Raw genomic sequence first — 21,372 nt, 5'->3', positions numbered from 1 at the left:
CAAATTATTGAGAGGTGCCTGCCTGGCTCAGTTGGTAGAGCATGTGACTCACTCTTGATCTTGGGGTCATGAGTTCAAGCCTCACGCTGCGGGTAGAGCTTACTTTAAGAAAAATTTAAAATATTTAAAAAAACATAAAAGTATTAAGATATTTTACAGTCCTCAAAATACGGTGTGTGCTCTACATTTCCACACATCTCACACATCTCAGTTCAGACCAGCCACACTTCCAGGGCTGGGTTGCTTATCCGTGTCTAGGGGCGACCTAGCGTTTGGTTAGCACAGACATGGAATGCTCAGATCACTGACTGGTCTTCAGAGGCATAGCTTCAAAAAAATGAGAACAAAAATGGACCTTGAAGTCTGAGGTTAGAATCATCAAAGTGTGACATTCTAGCACCTCAGCAAAAGTTGGAATCCCTGAGAACCTGGTCCGAGAAGGTGGGTGTCCTGTCCCAAGACGCTCAGGGAATTGGGCTCCCCAGAAGTTGCATCTGTCATGGCGGCCGGGGGTGGCTACCTGAGACTCAGATTCCTGGCCCCCGACCACCACCACCACCACCACAGGGATGTGTCTTCAGTGGAGGTGCTCATGAACTACCACCAGGGCCTGAAGACGGAGTTGGAGGCCCGGGTGCCTGAGCTGACGGCCTGCCAGGAGCTCGGGCGCTCTCTGCTGCTCAACAAGAGTGCCATGGCTGATGAGGTGGGCAGGGGTGCTGGGGGGTCCCCCTCTGCCCTCCCTGCCCATTGCAGTGGGAGCCCCCCCTTGACACCTTTCCTACCCATGCGCCACTCGCAGATCCAGGCACAGCTGGACAAGCTGGGAACCAGGAAGGAAGAGGTGTCAGACAAGTGGGACCGCCATTGGGAATGGCTGCAGCAGAGTGAGTGGGGACCCGGACACAGAAAGCCAGAGGGTGTGGAGGGCGAGAGAAGACAGCTAGCGCCCTGTGAAGGGCCCCCATCACTCTTACCCCGATGTCTCCCCTCAGTGCTGGAAGTGCACCAATTTGCCCAGGAGGCTGTGGTGGCTGATGCCTGGCTGACAGCCCAAGAGCCCATCCTGCAGAGCCGGGAGCTGGGCAGCAGTGTGGATGAGGTGGAACAGCTTATCCGGAGACACGAGGCCTTCCGCAAAGCGGCTGCCGCCTGGGAAGAAAGGTTCAGCTCCCTGCGGCGCCTGACCACGGTCAGCACCCCAGATCCTGCCCCAGCCACCCCCACACCCATCCCTCTATGTGTGACTAGGCACTGTGTTGAGGCTGAGACAGATCCTTACTGGGCTCCCGGTCCAGTGGGGGAAGGAGGAACACCCTTGTCACCAGTGACAGCCCAGGGCTGGGATGGGGGAAACACAGGGGGCTGTGGGAGCCCAGAAGCATTTGTCTTGGTTTGGGGAGCTCTGATCTGAGACTTGAAGAAAGAGAGGAGGTCCTGGGTTGGAGGGACATTCAGGAAGGAGGTGATAGAGTCAGATAGGCACCTAGAGAAAGTGATGATTTAGGCTTAGGCGATTTTTTTTTTTAAGATTTTATTTATTTGACACAGACACAGCAAAAGAGGGAACACAAGCAGGGGCAGGGGAGTGGGAGAGGGAGAAGCAGTGTTCCTGTATTTGACAGACAGATCACAAGTAGGCAGAGAGGCAGAGAGAGAGAGAGGAGGAAGCAGGCTCTCCAATGAGGAGAGAACCCAATGAGGGGCTCGATCACAGGACCCTGAAATCATGACCTGAGAAGAAGGCAGAGGCCTTAACCCACTGAGCCACCCAGGCACCCCGGATTTAGGCGATTCTTAAAAGAACACTATATGCCAAGGAAAATGGTAATTAAGTTCCCGGCAGGGAAAAAGCATGGGCTCAGGCCCGGACAACCTTGCTTTTTCAATAATAGAAACTACTGAACTGTGCAGGAAGGCAGACAACCCACAGCGGTCTTCCCAGACCACCCCCCCTCAACACACACACACACACCCCTACCTGACCCTGGACGGACGGACACACACACACACACACACCCCACCTGACCCTGGCCCTCTGTTCCCAGATAGAGAAACTCAAGGCAGAACAGAGCAAGCAGCCCCCCACCCCCCTCCTGGGGCGCAAGTTCTTTGGAGACCCCACGGAACTGGCGGCCAAAGCAGCGCCCCTCCTGCGGCCAGGGGGTTACGAGAGGGGCTTGGAGCCCCTGGCTCGCCGGGCCTCGGACACACTGTCGGCGGAGGTGCGGACCCGCGTGGGGTACGTGCGCCAGGAGCTCAAGCCTGAGCGCCTCCAGCCGCGCATCGACCGGCTGCCGGAAATCCCGGGGAGGGTGGAGCCCCCGGCCCCGCCGTCGGTACCAGAGGATGTGGCGGAGACCCCGGGGGCCCTACCGGTGGCAGAGCAGGTCCGGCTGCGGCCAGAGCGCCAGGAGTCAGCTGATCGCGCTGAGGAGCTGCCCAGGAGGCGGCGACCGGAGCGACAGGACACGGCGGATCAATCCGAGGAGGCTGCGCGGCGGAGAAGGCCAGAGCGGCAGGAGTCTGCGGAGCACGAGGCGGCACACAGCCTCACCCTGGGCCGCTACGAGCAGATGGAGAGGCGGCGTGAGCGGCGAGAGAGGCGGTTGGAGAGGCAGGAGTCCAGCGAGCAAGAGATGCCAACCAGAGGAGAGCTGGCCAAGGGGTGAGGCCCCCGTATGCCCCGGGGATTGAGGGAAAGGGGATGCAGAGTACCTGGAGCCTTGCAGGCCCAATGGAGAGGCCTTATGAGGCTCCAAACTGCTTCAGATACTGTCGTGGTATGGGTTTTGCAGAGGGGTAAGCTGGGGCTGAAAGGGGTTAGGAGAGGTGCCCCTTGTCTCACAGCTAGGTGGCCTGGGCAGGAATTTTGTCCTCTCTGCACCTCAGTTTCTCTACTGGGCTAGAGGTGGGACCATCTTCTCCCTGAGCAGAGATAAGAGCCTTTATTGTAGTCTTTCTCAACAGGGAGCTACTGTCATCTCCATTCTGGGAAGCCTCAGAAAGGTCAAATCACTCAGTTTGGGTGAAGCAGGACTGGAACCCAGGCCTTTTAGACCTCAGGGTTAACCAGTGTGAGGAGGGGATTGAGCCAACTGGCTGTGTCCCCAGAAAGAGGCATTTGGTCAGATATGTTTTGGAGACAATGACTTCTTGACTTCTTTTTAATTTTGTGTATCATGAGCAGTTGCCAGTCATGGCCCAATTATCTATGGTGTATAAGGCAAGCATCTCAGAAAAGCAGCTTGCCCAAGCGACCAGGGCCTTGCATCTCAGGCGCCTCCAGCCAAGCAGGTTGGTCCCTGGGAGAGGGCATCCCAGTTCCATTGGGTCTTTTGGCCTCCCCCTCCCAGGAAGGCCACCCTAGCTGACATTGTGGAGCAGCTGCAGGAGAAAGAAGCAGGCCCAGCGCTCCCTGTTGGGGTAAGTTGAGCCTCAGGATGGGGGATGGGGGTATGGGGAACCCTCTCCACCCACTGAGCAGGCATCAGGACCCAGAAGCACCAGTGCCTAGACCTGCTTTCCCCAAATCTGAGTCCTGCAGAGATTCTCAGGGGGTGATGGGGAGATCCCCCAGATGCCTCCCACAATCTGAAAATTTCTCCTTTAGAAAGAGAAGGCCAGCAGCCTAAGGAGACTCCTACCCCCCTCTACACACAGACTGTACACTCTTCCCACATCTGTCCTGGGGTCTCAGATATCATCATAGACAGACACACACACACACACACACACACACACACACACACACGTCCCAGATTCCTCCTACAGACAGCTGGGACACCAACCTCCCTGCATCCCCACTTCCGTAGATCTAGTGCGTTCCTCCCCAACCTTGAGAGCGATTCCAAACCTAGGAGTCCTGACAGTCTCACTCCCAACACCGGGGGGGGGGGGCCTAAAAGTTAAGACTCCAGCCCTGAGGTCCTCCCATACTCGCCTCCAAGACAGATGGGACCCCCAGACCCATGAATCCCCCGGAGAGATGGCCCCAACAGCCCCCCTATGGACAGCACCCCTCTTCCCCCTCCCTTCACACAGCCGTCGCTGCCTCAGCCTCGCGAGCTTCCCCCAGGCCGCCTGCCCAACGGGCTTGAGCCGCCCGAGCGGACACCTCGGCCGGACCGGCCGCGGGCGCGCGACCGGCCCAAGCCGCGACGGCGGCCGCGGCCCAGAGAGGGTGGTGAGGGCGGGGGAAGCCGGCGCTCGCGCTCCGCCCCGGCCCAGGGCGGCTCCGCCCCCGCGCCTCCGCCACCGCCCACTCACACAGTGCAGCACGAGGGCTTCCTGCTGCGCAAGCGCGAGCTCGACGCTAACCGCAAGTCGTCCAACCGGTGAGCGTGTGGGCGGGGTTTCGGAAGGCGGGTCCCAAGCTCAGCGTATCCAATAAGTGACTAGATGGGGCCTTGAGGAGGGGGGTGGTACTAAACTTCAGGGAATCCGTCGGGTGGTGGGAGTAGGAGGGACCTGAAGGGGGTGGGGTTAACATCGAGCACTCAAATCTATAAATTGGAGGCGCGGGACTTAGACTTGAGTGTCCAGTGGGCGAGGGGGTGGAGCGTAGATGGAAGCCGGATCGGAAGAAAATGTTCCGAGTGCAAATAAGCTGCAATCCAAACTCATAGCAATAAATTCAGGAGTTAACTAGAAATTAGAGAAAGTTGGATTGTGGGGTCCAGTCTACATAGTTCCAATGGCTTGTGAGGTGGAGCCTGGAGAGGTCATCCAACCAATGAATGGGGTGGGGCCACCCTCGAAATTTCAGATTGTTGGAGTGGGCAGAAGAGGTTTGAAAAGGGGCAGAGCCCGAGGTCTGAGGTCTGAGGTTGGGGGCACATGTAGATGTCCAAAGAGAGCCCAGCTCATGGTTGTCCAAGCCTTTTAATTAGGAGGCAGAATCTGGGGAGAGGTGCAGCCAAAATGCGAAGCGCTGACCAGCGAGAAGATGGAGGCCTAGATATATGTGAAATGGAAGGAACAGGTTGAAATTTTGCCATGAGGCAGTCTTTCTTCCTTGCGGCAAGGCCAAGGTGGTCATAAAGAGGCACCTTCGGTGTATTTCACTCTAGAGAGACTCCCCGCTCCGCTGAGGCCTTGGCTGAACGGGGAGACAGGAATTCCTCATTCCAGGCACTGGACCAATAGATCTCCTTTCAGGGGATTCCATGGTGGCAGGGAGGAGTGGCAAGGAACATGCCTGAGCAAAGGCTTATGGAGAAGATAGCTAAAGTCTTGTCTTCGGGAAATTTCAGCATGGGGTGTGTGTGTGGGGGGGGGATATGGAAGGACTACCCCAGCAGGCTTGGAACCAGGAGTCTTAGATTCTCCCCTCAGCTCAGGAACAGACATAGGAATATACCCCAGACATAGGGCCCGACTAAGACAAAGGCCCAGAGGAAGGAAGGGTCAGGCCTTTTCAACCATGAAGTGTGTTAATGAAGAGTTCCCAGGCAGAGTGCTGTGACTCTGCCTTGAGCCCCATATCGTCGCCCCAGGTCGTGGGTGAGCCTGTACTGCGTGCTCAGCAAGGGGGAGCTGGGCTTCTACAAGGACGCCAAGGGCCCGGCGTCTGGGGGCACACACGGCGGGGAGCCACTGCTCAGCCTGCACAAGGCCACCAGCGAGGTGGCTAGTGACTACAAGAAAAAGAAGCACGTCTTCAAGCTCCAGTGAGCCCCCCAATGGGCAGGAGGGAGGGATCCGAGGCCCAACTTCCCCCTCCCAGCAATACCCTGCTCCCCTGGAGGCTAGCTGGTGGATGGGTGGGCTGGGCCCCTGCCCCAGATGCCCCAAGTCCTCTTGTCTCCTCCTACAGGACCCAGGATGGCAGCGAGTTTTTGCTCCAGGCTAAAGATGAGGTGAGATCTGGTCCTTTCTCTCCCATATCCGGACCTCAAGAACTACCTGGTTAACTGGTTCCTGGCCCAGAGCAATGGAGCTGTGAGCCAGAAACACAAACCAGAGTCACCAGGCTGTGACTGGAAAGCCCACTGGGAGTGAGAACCCAGAGGAAGTTCTTAACCTATATAGGGAGGAGGGGGGACAAGGAATGGGAAGGCTGCCTGGAGGCCCCAGAACAAAGTCCAACCTCCTTGTCTCAGCCTCTGAGAGGACATCAGACAGATAAGAGGTGGGAGTTAGCTAAAAAGGGATGGTACAAGCAGAGAGAACCGCCAAGGGCAGAGAACCAGAGGTGCTGAAATGCAAAGCATTAACTGTGCTGGTGAAGGGTTCAAAGAAGGATCCCAGGAAGGTTCCCAGGGGCTGGATCTCACAGAGCATTGTGGGCCATTTGGAGGAGGTTGGAGTTTGTCCTAAGGGCACTGGGGAGCCATGGCAGAATTTTGAGCAAGGTTGGGGAGGGAGTGATGAAGTTTACAGTGATGTATAAGAAAGATCTCCCTGGTAATATGCAGGGTAGACTAGGGGAAGGGAACCAGGACAGGGACCCACGTGGGGACTGCACAAGGCTGGACCCCAGCTGACCTGTGGGAGGGGAGGAATTGGCTGAGAATGAACCGTGGGACTGGGGCTAAGGAGTAAGGTCAGGGGAGGAGGAGCAGGAATGGCGATGGTTTAAAGAGACGTTGAAAATAATAATGCTTGTTATTCATCCTTACAAGAAGCTCTGGAGTAGGCCTGTATTCTCTCCATGCCTTCTTATTTTTAAGACGGGAATAAAAATAGTTTTCCATTCTAGGGTTCTTGTGAGAAGTAAGTAAGCTGATACATACAGAGCCACTTCTGTGGCCTGGTGAACGTCAGTGCTCTGGAAATGTCTGCTGATGTTACTGGTTTTTTGTTGTTTATCTCTATAGTGGGAATATAATCCTATTGCCTAAGATTAAGTGAATCAATCCACAGAAGCACTTAGAACAGAGCGTGGCACATATTAAGGGCTATGTAACTGTTTGCATTATTATGATTAACCAATGTAAGATTGGAAAACTTATGTTCAGAGGGCGGTCCCATTCCAGGCCCATCTATTACTTAGTCTCCCTTCTTCCCAAGTCCGGACTCTGTCCCCTATTTCTCTCTCTAGGAGGAGATGAACGGCTGGCTGGAGGCTGTGGCCGCTTCCGTGGGAGAACACGCTGAGATCGCCCGCTGGGGACAGACACTACCCACCACGTCCTCCACAGACGAGGGCAATCCTAAGCGAGAGGCAGGGGAGCGCAGGGCCAGCGGGCGCAGGAAGTGACATCCGAGCCCCTGGGCCTGACACAACCCCCGCCCCTTCTCTCCGCACTGTGGGCACAAAGACACTTTCTCTTCCGCAGGGGCGGGAGCCCCTAGTTCTACTGACACTGCGGACAGACGCGCCAAGATGGGCACTGGAAAGGAGGGGACTTCTGCACTCCAGGAAGTGGTGGGGGGATTGCTGCCCCTATAGCCATATCTCGGCCCCTTCCTGCTCACCACCCCACCCCAGGTGCTGGGGCTTCATTATTTTTATGCAATAACTGAGTTGGGGGGGGGCGGGTAAAGGGGCCAGTTGAGCCAAGCCCCCTGCCCGGATCTTTGGATCCTGCCCCAAGAAGCTGGGGTGGTAGGGGCCATAATTCCTGCCCCCACCCTCCGCCCTAGGGATGGGCACGGGGCCGCTGGTGAGGTCCCCTGGACCATCCAGGGTGCTAGGGGGTGGGGAGGGGATGCCTCCTCCCCGCCTTTACCTCACTTCCAATGCTGCCTTGATCTCTGTCTGGGTAGGGGGAGTGAAGGGGCCTTGGCCCCTGCACTCCGCCGTCTCAGAGCCATGCGGTTAATTCCTGACTTAGTTTATTTTTGCAAAACGTCAACCTTCTCCTCCCCCGCCCCGCATCCGCGAAGGCTTTTAATGGGAGGGGCGTCAAAGCTCAAAACCGTCTCCCTCTCGCCTCCCCCCTCCAGCTGTAAAGGCCACTTTGTGAGGGGAGGGGCGAGGGAAAGCCCCCCCGCCCCCCCCCCGCATGCTTCTGGCAGGAGCACCTCCCTAGGGAGTGGGGGAACCGGGTTGTGAGCAGCCCCCATGGCCGCCTGGAGGAGCCGCTGGGGCCCGGGGGTGTGGGGCGGTGTGGCAGGCGCACACTGTATGTACCTATAATAAATCCTTTGGCTTTGACGGTCTCTGCGGGTTTGTTCGCGTTTCATGGGCGGCGCCTGGGAGGATGTGTGGGGTGGAGTGGAGGGGGCGGAGCAGGGAAAGACTGACTGCAGAGAACATTTAGATAACCTCTTCGTGTGTACTCATTTAGGGATCTAAACACAAGTCCCCGACGAAACACCTAGATTCTATTCTTAAGATGGGAACCAGAAGGATAGCGGAATGTTTCGCTAACACTTGTAGCTAAACTTCCCCAAAGGGGCCTTGCGGTACGTCCCGTCCAGCACAGGAAAGGCGAGTCCCTTTAAGGAGGCGGAGAAATTAACTGCGACGGGTGAGCTCTTTGTCCAATCGCCGGCGGCTCCGGAGTTTCCAGGCCAATAAGCAGGCGGTGAGGGCGGGGCCCGAGTACAGACCCGGAAGCGGGTGCAGGCCAGCCGGCTAGCCGGGGGGCCATGGCAGCCACGGCTCCTGCAGCCGAGGGGGTCCCAGGTCGGGGGCCTCCCGGGGAGGTGATTCATCTGAACGTGGGAGGCAAGAGGTGAGATTCCTGAGACACCCCCTCCCCAACCCGGGAGCGGAGAGCGGAATGGGAGTACCCGCCTCTCCCGGGGGGAATCCTTGTCCATCAGGGATTGCTCCGCCTCTTTCTGAAGGCGCGAGTGCCTGGACTGACGCCCTGGGGTTAGGAGCCGCATTCCTTACCCTTCCTCCCTCGCGTCTGCTTACTTTCCCCCGCTTAGATTCAGTACCTCTCGTCAGACTCTCACCTGGATCCCAGACTCCTTCTTCTCCAGGTGATCGGGAGAGTGAGTTTGGGGCGGGCTGTGGGGGGTCGGGAAGAAACAGTATGGGGAACCCTAATTCCCCCACTCACCCTCCCCACCGCCCCCCCGACACACACACCGTGGCCCGTGACACCTGCTCTGTGTCCCCTCCCTGCAGTCTTCTGAGCGGACGCATCTCAACACTGAAAGATGAGACCGGAGCCGTGAGTAGGGCATAGACCTGAAACGGGGCAGCAGGGCTAGGAGGAGGGACAGGACACCCGCTCGGTCGCGCTCTTTGCCCCATCCATCCTCTGCCTCCCTTCCCGCAGATCTTCATCGACAGGGACCCCACCGTCTTCGCCCCCATCCTCAACTTCCTGCGCACCAAAGAGTTGGACCCCAGGTTTGCATGGGCATAAAAGGACCCCACCGTCTTCCCGTCTTCACCTTCTTCCCCTCAGAATGTTCACTTAAGCTCTTCCATCCTATTTAAATCGCGTCCTTAGAATTTACCCCAAACACACACACACACACACACACACACACACACACCCATTTTCATTGCCCATATATATTATCACGGCTTAGATTCTTGATCCAGTCAAAATTTGCTACCTCTTGGGATTCTCTAGGCAGTTTTGAAAACTTCCCGCTCAGAATTCACTACCCATTCCCACTCCCCAGACTCTGACTCTTAGTCAATTCTGCTACCCAGGGGTGTCCACGGTTCCAGCCTCCTCCACGAAGCCCAGTTCTATGGGCTCACTCCTCTGGGTAAGTGGGGACCACATTAGATCTTCATTGCACAGAAAACGAGCCCCAGCTCTCCTGATGCTCCCTCTCCCCACTCTCCTGAAGGAAGTTTGGGTTAGAGCTGAGAGCACTGGAATTGGTCCTGGGTCTCAGGGGGAGTGGTGGAGAATGAGCTAGGCGAAGAGGATAGGATCTGCTTTAGGACTCTCCAAGTCCCAGTTTGAGTTATTCTGCCTCAGTTCGCCGCCTGCAACTGCGGGAGGAGTTGGACCGGTCTTCTTGTGGAAGCGTACTCTTCAATGGTTACCTGCCTCCACCAGGTGGGCACAACTAAAGGATGGAGGGGAGGGAGGGTGGACTAAAGACTACATTTCCCATAAGGTCGCAGCCCTTGGGGACCTGTGCTGGGAGCCCTGACACACTATGGGAATTGTAGTCCTATATCACAGGCCAGACTGATGGAAAGGAAGTAGGAAACAGCCTTTCCAGTGAGGCAGTGGTCCAGCTAGCCCCACGGAGGCTCAGAAGTATGCCTTAAATCTGAAGGGGGTTTCAGTCCAGGTTTGATTTCCCTGTGGAGAAGCTTAGGAAGGACTGGGGTCTTTTGCATGGAAGGGAGAAAAGGGGAGTTATTGGCTATAATCACCATGGGACCTTGGATCGGTTGCCCCACTGGGCATAGAAAATATGCCCCAGTGGTTATCAGAACTGCAGTCCACTAGGCTTTGCTGATGAGTAGAAGGAACAAAATGGGGAAGTTTGATTTATGACTATTTCCCTAACCTCAGTCAATACCGACCTTCATGAAGTTTGCCAAATGCGAAGATCTCTGCTTTTGTTTTTTAAACTTAGTTTTACTGCGTTTTTAAAAAGTAATTGTTTAAAGTTTATTTATTGATTTAAGTACTCTTTATGCCCCACATGGGGGCTCAGACTCACAAACCTCAGATCAAGAGTCCCATGCCCTCCCAACTGAGCCAACCACAGTGCCTGGCACAAGAGCCATTTTACATAGGAGTTTTATATCACTGCCTTTATACCATGAATAAGTAAACGTGAAAATGAAACCCCCCCAAATACCAGTGTTGTGATGCTGTTGCCTGCCAAGAAGATAGGCTTCCATTTCTTTTTTTTTTTTTAAGATTTTATCTATTTGACAGAAGGAGCAAATGAGAGAGAGAACAAGCACAAGCAGGGGGAGGGGCAGACAGGAGCTTTATGTGGGGCTCGATCCCAGGACCCTGGGATTATGACCTGAGCCAAAGGCAGCTGCTTAACTGGCTGAGCCACCCAGGCGCTCTATCCTTCCATTTGTTAAAACAGATTAGCAAACACTTGAAAAGGCAGCCTGTGAGGGCAGCACAACTGATTCATCCTTTGTGATGGGCTCAAAGGAACCCAAGAGGGAGTAACTTGCTATGTGATTCAGTGTCATTGAATGCAGTGTCCCCACAACCACCTAAAATCTTTTCCCCAGGAGACTCTGCCCTACCTGGGGGGAATTCAGAATCTGGCATATTTTAAGTGCTCACGATGTGGCCATTAGTACTATTGTTACCATTATTGGACTCTGCTCTTGTTCCCTGCCATAGTGTCCCAGTGAAGCGGCGGAACCGGCACAGCCTAGTGGGGCCCCAGCAGTCAGGGGGACGGCCCAGCACCCGTTCGACGCAGCAACACCATGCCCCCCAACCTGGGCAAGTGCGGGGCTGCTGGGCCGCATGCTGGATGAGAGAGCCCCGCCCTCCCCTTCGGGTACTTTGCAGTCCCCCTGGGAGGCTGGGGGCAGCTAGTGGGACCCCTGCGACCCTGACCCTGTCCTGATCCCCGTTCTTCCCACCCCCTCAAGGGCTTCCGGAGGAGCCAGGGATGGTGCGCCTGGTGTGTGGGGCATCACAACTGGATCGCTGTGGCTTACACCCAGTTCCTTGTCTGCTACAGGTGCTCGGGGAGGGTGGTGGACCAAGGCTCCAGCCCTGTGGATTGTGGGGGAGGGGTCATGGTGACCATTGATGATATCCCCCCATCCCCCAGGCTCAAGGAAGCCTCTGGCTGGCAGCTGGTGTTTTCCAGTCCACGCCTGGACTGGCCCATTGAGAGCGGCTGGCACTCACAGCTCGGGTGCTTGGTGGGGCTTTGGGTGAGCATGACAAGATGGTGGGCAGCGGCCACAGGCAGTGAGATCCTGCTGTGGGCTCTACAGGCCGAAGGTGGTGGGCTCCGAGATAGGTAGGATACCAGGACTTTTCCAGAACCTCCTGCCCTCTAGAGACCTCTGGTCTCTTAGAATTCTCTATCCCACTGGAACCCTGTGGCCCATTCAAACAACCCACCGCATATGGTTCTCACACCCATAAGATTCTTTGCATTATTAAGATGTTCCTACCCTTTAGAATTCTGTATCCTGTTAGAATGCCTCAGCTTGTAGAAAAATCCACTCACATACAATCCTCCCCTCTGTCAGAATTCCCTGCCCTGTTAGATTTCCATGCCTATAGGAATCCCAGGGCCTGTTAGAAATCGGTATTCCCATTAGAAATCTCTATTTGGGAAAAAAAAAATCTCTATTTGCCATTGTTGAAAATCTCCACCGTGTTAGAATTCCACACCCCATCAAGAATCTGGCTTGTATAATCCTCTGTAATTCCTGCTGGAATCTTCTGTAAAGATTCCACCGCCCAGCTGAAGCCTCCGGGCCTTGGAATTCTTCCTGCCCCCTCCCTTCTCCCTCATGAGGTGGGGTCCTGGCTAAGTGCTCCTTGCCCTCTGCAGGCGTCTTCCATCTGGGGGTGCCCGTGGAGGCCTTATTCTTCGTTGGGAACCAGCTCATTGCCACAAGCCACACGGGGCGCATCGGGGTGTGGAATGCTGTCACCAAGCACTGGCAGGTCAGGGTGCTGGCTGGCCTGGCTGCCTCTTTCCCAGATGTCCAAACCATACAGACCCAGGGAGGGGTGCCTTTCTGCTCTGCCCCCCCAGAGAGAGACAGAATCCAGTGGTGGGCCAGATCCTGGTGGGAGTGCTGGCAGGAGAAAGGCCTAAGGGGTGTCAGATCAGGGAGGCCTTCTGGAAGAGGGGCTGCCGAGCTGACAGGAAAGATGATGGATTTGCAAAGGAGGAGAGTGGATTCTCCAGGCACTGAACAGGGGAGCGGGTGAGTGGAGACGCTGTAGGAGGCAGAAACCCAGAGGGAGACGTGCAAATGTCTGTCATTCCCTCTGCACCCTCCCAAACCCTGTCTAAATGGAAAGAAAAATACATCTCCAGTGTGGCTTTTCTCCCGTCCAGTGTGTTTGGGAGGGACAGAGATAGACGGAAACAGACAAATAGAAGTAGAGGAAGTCGGAAAGAGGGGACAGAGAACGGGATGGATAGACAGAGGGAAGGGCGGTGTGGTACGGTGAGGGGATGCAGAGAGATAGACAGAGGGGACTAAAAAAAGCCAGGAAGACAGAGTCAAAGAGAGGCCAAGAGACAGAGGCCTCAGAGATTTCTAGAGATGGAGAGACACAGATGGAGATAGGCCTGGAGCAGGTAGGCTGGAGAGAGGCAGGCCTAGAAACCCTGGAGTGTTCTGGAGTTGGGGGGTGGATGCCCTGAGGGGTTGCTGTGCCCGGCCCCAGCCACAGCCAGTCCTGCCTGCACCAGGTCCAGGAGGTACAACCCATCACCAGCTATGACGCAGCGGGTTCCTTCCTTCTCCTGGGCTGCGACAACGGCTCCATCTACTACGTGGGTAAGCAGCAGCCAGCCCCCCTCATGCCCCCAGAAACCTTCCTGGGGAAGTGGAAAGGGAGGGGAAAGCCTAGGTGGCTTGAACAAACCCCATCCAACCCTCCCTGCCAACCCAGATGTGCAGAAGTTTCCCCTGCGCATGAAAGACAATGATCTCCTTGTCAGTGAGCTCTACCGGGACCCAGCAGAGGATGGAGTCACAGCCCTCAGCGTCTACCTCACCCCCAAAACGAGTAAGCTCTGATGGGCTCCCCGCTCTGCCATCAACCCCTGCCCGCAGCTTGTTCCCCACCACTTATGTAGCTTGAACCAGTGAGAATTTGACTGGGGGCAGGGCCGGGGGTGGGGGGAGGTGGGGGATGCGGGGAGGGAGATTCATCTCTTGTTTAGTCATTCATCAAACACTCACTGAGCACCACTTGTGTGAAAGCACTCTTCCAGGTGCTGCACCATGGCAGACCCCTCCAACTGGGGGCAGAAACTGGCCACTAGTAGTTCAACCTTTGGGTTTTTTTTTCACCTCTGCATTTAGGGCATGACACATGTGCGGTCATAAAACAAAGAAGGTGCACATTTTCTAGTTCTTTCACTCGGGCAGTTTTTTGTTGTGGTTTCTTGACTTCAAATCCAGAGCAATAGGTTCCTTTTTGTTTGTTTGTTTGTTTTGGAGCTGTGATTCACCTAGTGGAGCATTCCCCATTTTAAAGTGTGCACTTCAGTGATTTTTAGGAGATTCACACTGTTGTGCGCACAAGACACCTACCGTGTCATTCCTGAGCAGGATTTTATCACCCGAAAAAATGATCCCTGAACTCGTTAGCTGTCATACCCTGTTCTCCCTCCTGACAGCCCCCAGAGACCTAATTTATTTTCTGCTTCTGTGGATTGGCTGATTCTGGACATTTCATGTACACAGGACACGGGACCATAATAATCTGGCTTTTTTCACCTAGCATAATGGCAAAATTTATTTTTTTCTTTCTTTCTTCTTTCTTTTTTTTTTTTTCCATGGGGATTGCTTTCTGGATCTTGAGTTATTGCCTGTTCCCAGGTTTTGAAGGTTTTCCCCTCTACTTTCTCCTAGAGGTTTTGCAGTTTTAGCTTTTTTTTTTTTTTTTTTAAGATTTTATTTATTTATTTGACAGAGTGAGAGAGATCACAAGTAGGCAGAGAGGCCAGCAGAGACAGACAGGGAAGCAGGTTCCCTGCTGAGCAGAGAGCCCAATGTGGGGCTCAATCCCAGGACCCTGAGGTCATGACCTGAGCTAAAGGCAGAGGCTTAACCACCTGAGCCATCCAGATGTCCCCAGTTTTAACTTTTTTAAGATTTTATTTATTTATTTGACAGAGATCACAAATAGGTGGAGAGGCAGGCAGAGAGAGGGGGAAGCAGGCTCCCTGCTGAACAGAGAGCCCAATTTGGGGCTTGATCCCAGGACCCTGGGATCATGACCTGAGCTGAAGGCAGAGGCTTTAACTGAGCCACCCAGGCACCCCCAGTTTTAACTTTTTATACACAGGTTTCTGCTGCCTTTACCATTACCTTTTATGTATGGTGTGACGTAAGGCTCACAGTTCATTTTTTTTCCCCAGCAGCAGTAAAAGAGTAACACACCTAACTTCCCACTGTCATCCCCTTTCCTCCACGGAGGACCCCTTGCTCATTTCATGTATTTATTCCTTTCTTCCCCAGCCCCCACCGTGCCGCGTGCCACCATACTGTCATTTCTCTCTTCATTTGTTTGTGTCCTTACAAGATGGGTGTTGTCAGCAGGCTTTGAAATCGCAGAAATGGGCCTGGGTGTATATGTCACTTGTCCCCTTCTTTTTTGCCCCACCCTGGCCTTAGGCTTAATGTCCATCTGTGTGACTGTGCACAATCCTAATCCAAGGTTTGAGCCGCTGCACAAAATACAAAACCACATTTTACCTACCCACATTCCTTAAGATGGTCCATTAAGTCTCCAACCGTTGCAAAATAATCATTCCCCTCTGGAAGGTGGTGAGGGTGGGCAGTCCCTCAGACACCCAGTTGCATTCTCTTGTCTTACTGTCCGTCTGCTTATATGTCTTCTGTTTTTCAGTCTTTTGCCTCTGTAACCCCATCTCTCTCTGTGTCTGTCGGTCATTATAGCCCTCTCCGAGATCCAGTTTCTTGGTTACCTTTGCCTCCCTGTTTCTCTATTTTTCTCTATGAGCTCTGTCTCTGTCTCTCTCTTGTTTTCTGTCTCTGCTTCTCTCTCTCTCTCTAATTGGTCCCTCTCTTCGTCCTTGGCCCCTCCCCAGGTGACAGTGGGAACTGGATTGAGATTGCCTATGGTACCAGCTCTGGGGGCGTGCGGGTCATCGTCCAGCACCCTGAAACCGTGGGCTCAGGACCCCAGCTTTTCCAGACCTTCACTGTGCACCGCAGCCCCGTCACCAAGATCATGCTCTCGGAGAAGCACCTCATCTCAGGTGGGCCTCGCCGGGCTGTCCCCACTGCCCATCTCCCTGCAGGATGGTGGCCCAGAAGGGAGTGTGAAACCAGGGAGTGACAGAGAGAATTTTAACCTGGAACGGTAATTGTAGAAGTGAGAGAATCCTATAAAGGGACCCATCCAGGCGAGAGCGAGTAATTCACCAAGTCCGCAAAAATTGATGGAGCACCTGTCATGGGCCAGGCACCGGGGATACAGTGATGGACAAGACAGGCCAAATCCCTATCCCTGGGGAGCTCATGTTCTGCTGGGGTGGCAAATGATAAATACATCAGAATAGAAACCACCAACAAGCAGTGATGAAGACCAAGAATAAAAAATCAGAGCTGTGTGCATGGCTAGAGTACAGTGGGGTCGCTGGGGAAGGAGTTTGGAGCTGAAACGAAGGAGTGGGCAGGGCAGCTTGATGGGGACAGCCGTTCCAGCAGAGGGAACAGGCATTGCAAAGGCTCTGAGCTGGGAGGGTGATGGATGGATCTGAGTGGGGAGCAGGGAGCCCCTGTGCCTGGAGTGGCGAGGGCGACAGAGCCACGCAGGACTTTGTCCTTGACCCTTATTGGGAAGGAGTCTCTGGAAGGAATGCTGTGAGCAGAGGAGGGCCATGTGTTCACAGGGTCCCTCTGGCTGCATGTGGGGACAGACCCTGGGGGCAGGACAGGAGCAGGGAGTCCAGGGAGGAGGAAGTGATGATGGACAGGACCAGGGTGGGGACAGTGATGGGGTTAGGTGAGATCGCTCTGGAATGATTCTGGAGGCAGAGCCAAGAGGATTTTTAACCATTCGGTGTTCTGGGGCATTCTCTAAAGGGGAGGAATTCATAGGGGCCCGCATCAGGACACCTTCATGGGGGTCCTCCTGGGGCTCGAGAGTATGGGGTGGTGGGGATGCCATAGCTGGCCTGACCTGTGCCCACCCCCTTGCTCCCCAGTCTGTGCCGACAACAACCATGTGCGCACGTGGTCCGTGACTCGCTTCCGGGGCATGATTTCCACCCAGCCTGGCTCCACCCCGCTCGCTTCCTTCAAGATCTTGGCACTGGAGTCAGCCGACGGGCATGGCGGCTGCAGCGCCGGCAATGACATTGGTGCCTACCAGCTACTGGCCCCTGGCCCCATGCGCCCTGCCTGACCCCCACTGGCTGCCATTGGCCCCTTCCCCAGCCTGGTGGACCTTCATTCTCTTCCCACCATCCCCAACCCCGTTGAATTCTGTTATCCCATTGTGTCCTCTGACTGCCCCCTCACCTGGGCTCCCCAACCCTGTATCCCTGAACTCCACTGACTGTTGCTAAGCCCCGGCCCTCTCTGAGATCACCCAATTCCAGAAACCTATGAATGGAGACCTAGGGTCCTGGGAGGGTCTCATCCACAGGGAAGGAGGCAGAACCTGGGAGTCTGGAGTCCCAGGGACCCCTGCTGGTCCTGACTCCCCTGCCCCCCATCATCCTGGCGCAGGCCCCTATGGCGAGCGGGATGACCAGCAGGTATTCATTCAGAAGGTGGTGCCAAATGCCAGCCAGCTCTTTGTGCGTCTTTCGTCCACTGGGCAGAGGTGAGGACCATCCCATCAAACAGGGTGCAGGGAGTGGTCAGAGGAGAAGGCAAGATAACAGCTGGGGCATGGAGGCCAAAAGCGGGGTCCTAGCCGAGGGACCCCTGAAGGAGCAAGGGCTAGGAGGGAGCCCGAGGCCTGGCCTGGGTTCGGGGGCTGGAGGAAGCAAAGGGGTGACACATACGGGTGGCAGTGACGCAGGAGAAACCCCAGGCGCCTGTGCTGGATGTCAGGCAGGTGGCCCAGGGTGATCAGGGCCTGGTGTGGGGGCAGGGGGCACAGGTGCGGGTGTCTGGGCCAGGGGGTGGGGTGCGGGCTGCAGGCTGCTGTAGGAGCCCTGAGGGGGTGCTCACCCTAACCTGGGAGGGGGGTCTGTGAGGCTTTTCTTGAGGAGGGAGTCCTGAGGTTCTCAAGGCTAGAAGTGACCAAATAGGACATCCAGTGGGGTGCAGCGTGGTCCTGGGGCTGGAGCAGTGGCCAGGTTGTAAGGGGGGGCGCAGGGCGATCCGGTGGAAGAGTGGAGAGAGATTGCCTGGAGCGTGGCCACTGCAGGGGCTAGACTGGAGGTTGGCACTGGGGACCCATGGTCACTGCGGGGGGTGCTGGACTAGAGGTAGGCACTGGGGACCCATGGTCACTGCAGCAGGGGGGGTGCTGGACTGGAGGTTGGCTAGGAGCCACAAAGCCCAGGGAGGAGGCTGGGACAGGTGCCTGGCCTGAGCAGGCAGTGCTTAACTGGGTCAGACAGGAGGGGTGGAGGGGACCCTGGGAGAGATGCTGGAGGCGGAGGGGACTGGTTGGGGGGAACGATAGGAGATGAGGGAGATAGGAGATGCCCAGAATGACTCAGGCCTTCCCTGCAGTGGGACCAGGGGAGAGCAGCAGATGTGGGGGAGAATCCCTCCTGAGGCAGCAGCACCCGGAGAGAGAACACGGGGGGCGGGGGCGGGGGGGGGTAAGGAGCCTTGGGATGGTGGTTGCAAAGGCAGGAACTGAGGCCGTAACAGTGAGGTCTGAAGCCCTGGAAGGGTGTAAGGACAAGATGACTAGCCACGGCCAGGGTGACCCCCTCCCCTCTGTCTCAGGGTGTGCTCTGTGCGCTCCGTGGACGGCTCCCCCACCACCGCCTTTACGGTGCTTGAGTGTGAGGGCTCCCGGCGGCTTGGCTCTCGGCCCCGGCGCTACCTGCTCACCGGCCAGGCCAATGGCAGCCTGGCCATGTGGGACCTCACCACCGCAATGGACGGCCTCGGCCAGGCCCCTGGTACTCCCTGCCCCGCCTCAGTGCTATCCCAGAACCCCCCAGTCCCCACTCCAGCCCCTCTCCTCGACCCCCTTCATCAGTCTCCCTCCCTAAACCCTTGGCCTCTGACCCCTTTCCTCTGCCTTTGAACCCTACCTTGCCCCAGGGTGTCAACCCTGCCCTCTTAGCTTCTGACCCCTGGACCTCTGCCTTTTTTCTCATGTCCTGACCTCAGCCCTTGCACATGACCCTTGTCCCTTGCCCAGTGATCCTTGTCTTGCCCCCCTGATCCACTTCCGTGCCCCCCAGCCGGTGGCCTGACGGAGGAAGAGCTGATGCAGCAGCTGGAGCAGTGTGAGCTGGCGCCCCTGTCTGCCTCCAGGAGCTCCCTCCGGAGCCCCTCACCCCGCACCTCTGTCACCAGGTAGGCCTGACTCCACTTCCCCTTTGTGCAGTGGGGGAGGAGGCCCAATAGGGCTGTGGGGTAGGGGGAGGGGGGTTGCTCACCAGCCCAGGATGACCCACCCTGACCCTCATCACCGCCCCCCCCGCCCCCCCAGTCTTCACTTGGCCTCCAGCAGCACCTCCTTGTCTGGCCGGCGCGGGAGCCCAAGCCCCCCACAGGCTGAGGCCCGGCGTCGTGGGGCAGGTAACTTCGTGGAACGCTGCCAAGAACTGGTGCGGGCTGGGCCAGAGCCCCGCCGGCCACCAACACCAGCCCCTCGGCCCGCCACGGGTCTGGGAGCCCCCCTTGCACCCCCCAAGGTGAAGCTCAATGAAACTTCCTTCTGAACACAGCTACCATGGTGCCTTTGGATACCCAGATCCTGGGGGTGGGGGGTCAGGGGGCCTCTGGTGCCTCCCTGCTTCCTGTCAGAGCCCTGGGTTCAGGGCCAGGGCCTCCTTGGAATGGTCACTGTTACTAAGCCCCCACTGCCCCCCCTTTTCTGGAGCCAAAGCCACCCTCCCCTAATAAAGTTCTCACTGCCAACACCTTGCCGACAGAGAGAGCACAAGTAGGCAGAGCAGCAGGCAGAGAGAGAGGGGAAAGCGGGCTCCCTGCTGATCAGGGCTCCATCCCAGCCAAAGGCAGAGGCTTAACTCACTGAGCCACCCAGGTACCCCAACCTTGCTGACATTCTTAGAAGGTTTGGGGACCCCCAGGGAAAGGGTGGGAGAGATGTGGGGGACCAACCAGATGTCTGGCTATAGATTCAAGAACATCTGGCTGTCTTTCGGTTTAAGCGAAGAAGGGGAACATAATGGTTTACCCCTGGTTTCAGGCATAGTTGGATCCAGGGATTCAAAAACCCATCCAGAATGTCTTTCCATCTTTTGGCTTTGCTGGCCTCTGGCTGCATCATTCTCAGTCAGGTTTTCCCCTCTGGGTGCCAAGATGACTCCAGGTACTTCCTTAGCAACTTTTTTCCTCTCCAGCATCAGAAAAAAAAAAAAAAAAATCACATGCCCTATTCTTACTGGCTCGAATGTAGTCAGATGACCACCCCTGAACCAATCACTATGCCCCATGTGATGGAGGACTTCCACTGGTGATTCCAAGGGTCCTGTGCTCTCACAAGCCAGGAGGTGAGATCATTCCTCCCCTCCAACAGGAGGAGGAGTTCCTGAAAGGTGAATCGGGGTACTGTTGCCACAAGCGGGGATGGATGGCTGCAGGTCAACAGAAACACAGATGTTGGCTAGACAATTGCCACATCCTTAACATTTGTACCCTAAACCTAGCCATGGCCAACACCTTGCCCACATCCCTGGCTGCCCAGTCTCATCCTTTCCTGCCCCAACCAGAGAAGTTATGTGAGACCCGTTTCACTCACTCCAGTTAATATCCTTGAGGTTTTCCCCCAGATAATACCTATTCCTATGGCAACTTCTCAGGAAAGTTTTCTGCCTCTTTTCCTTGGGCCAGTGAAGAGGAGAGGGGGCCAGACTCGGGACAAGGGGTTTTAGAATATTGCTAATTTGAGAATTCCAGAGTTTCTGGAATGCCAGAGTTTCTGTAACAGTGGAGAGGGGTCCAGAATGTAAGGGAATCTTCTAGAATGCTAGTGGATGAACAGCATTAGGGTTCTCCCCCTCATTTCAGAGAATGCAGTCTGTAGAGGTTTCTTGGCAAAAGGATCTGGAAGTCAATGATTCTAGAATAGGGGAGTGTTCTAGAATAATATGAATCTACACTTGTAGGACTATTTTGTATGCCAGAGTTTCTGGAATGCTGACAATTCTAGGACACAGAAAGCAATCTGGAGTACTAGAAAATCTAGAGCCTAGGGGCATTCTGGAATGTCAGCTTTTCTAGACCACTAAAGGATTTGTTGGCATTCTGAGAAATCCATAATGGCAGGGGGATCTGGATTGGCAGAGAATCTAAAATATGATTGGGAGATGAGTGATTCTAAAATGTGAGTGTTCTGGAATACCTGCAAATCTCAGACTCTGGAAATGTTTTTTACATGTCGGGACATTCAGAATCCTGGGAGGTGTTTGTATGTTAGGAAGTCAAGAATGTTAGGATGTGCAAGCATCTAGAAGATGGGATGTTTTATAATGCTCCCAGATCTAGAATATTGAGATAGTTTTTCCTTGCCAGGGAATCCAGAACACTTGTGTTTCTGGAATGCTGGTGATTCTAGAACGGAAAGAGAGAGAGAAAATAAAAAAATCTGGAACGCTAAGGAGATTTGTCTGTTAATACTAGGGATAAAACCCTGGGTGTGAGTACATGATGGAAGGAAG

General features: G+C 55.4%; 2 protein-coding genes across 11 annotated transcripts in view; both read left to right on the top strand.

Moving 5' to 3' along the window:
• The window catches only part of SPTBN4 (spectrin beta, non-erythrocytic 4), a 70,576-nt gene extending 62,467 nt beyond the window's left edge, over positions 1-8,109 (top strand). For 7 of the 10 annotated variants that reach the window (XM_032324364.1, XM_032324363.1, XM_032324362.1 and 4 more), the window contains 9 exons: positions 568-706; positions 803-887; positions 996-1,192; positions 2,049-2,668; positions 3,357-3,426; positions 4,045-4,337; positions 5,499-5,672; positions 5,819-5,861; positions 7,046-8,109. In XM_032324364.1, the coding sequence (XP_032180255.1) occupies positions 568-706; positions 803-887; positions 996-1,192; positions 2,049-2,668; positions 3,357-3,426; positions 4,045-4,337; positions 5,499-5,672; positions 5,819-5,861; positions 7,046-7,204 (1,780 nt within the window). In that variant the 3' untranslated portion in view covers positions 7,205-8,109. Of the gene's footprint in view, positions 1-567; positions 707-802; positions 888-995; positions 1,193-2,048; positions 2,669-3,356; positions 3,427-3,613; positions 4,002-4,044; positions 4,338-5,498; positions 5,673-5,818; positions 5,862-7,045 lie in introns of those variants that run through there. The other 3 variants (XM_032324366.1, XM_032324371.1, XM_032324368.1) reach the window with 3 other exon arrangements.
• A 368-nt stretch (positions 8,110-8,477) lies between these two features.
• SHKBP1 (SH3KBP1 binding protein 1) lies at positions 8,478-20,073 on the top strand. Its single transcript, XM_032323405.1, is given in 25 exon segments — positions 8,478-8,627; positions 8,830-8,883; positions 9,032-9,077; positions 9,186-9,259; positions 9,572-9,630; positions 9,849-9,929; positions 10,693-10,696; positions 11,202-11,262; positions 11,264-11,308; positions 11,310-11,364; positions 11,459-11,496; positions 11,498-11,550; positions 11,644-11,704; positions 11,707-11,769; positions 11,771-11,824; positions 11,826-11,838; positions 12,382-12,497; positions 13,258-13,345; positions 13,461-13,577; positions 15,631-15,801; positions 16,753-16,908; positions 17,279-17,375; positions 18,461-18,639; positions 18,928-19,042; positions 19,179-20,073. Coding segments are annotated over 25 exon segments (2,118 nt in total). The 5' UTR covers positions 8,478-8,541; the 3' UTR covers positions 19,411-20,073.
• Positions 20,074-21,372: the final 1,299 nt, after the last annotated feature.

The sequence above is a fragment of the Mustela erminea genome, chromosome 19, assembly GCF_009829155.1.
Source record: "Mustela erminea isolate mMusErm1 chromosome 19, mMusErm1.Pri, whole genome shotgun sequence".
In the NCBI taxonomy this organism is placed as follows: Eukaryota; Metazoa; Chordata; class Mammalia; order Carnivora; family Mustelidae; genus Mustela; species Mustela erminea.
Note: the sequence above shows the minus strand (reverse complement) of the source record. Positions and strands in the feature narration are given on the sequence as shown.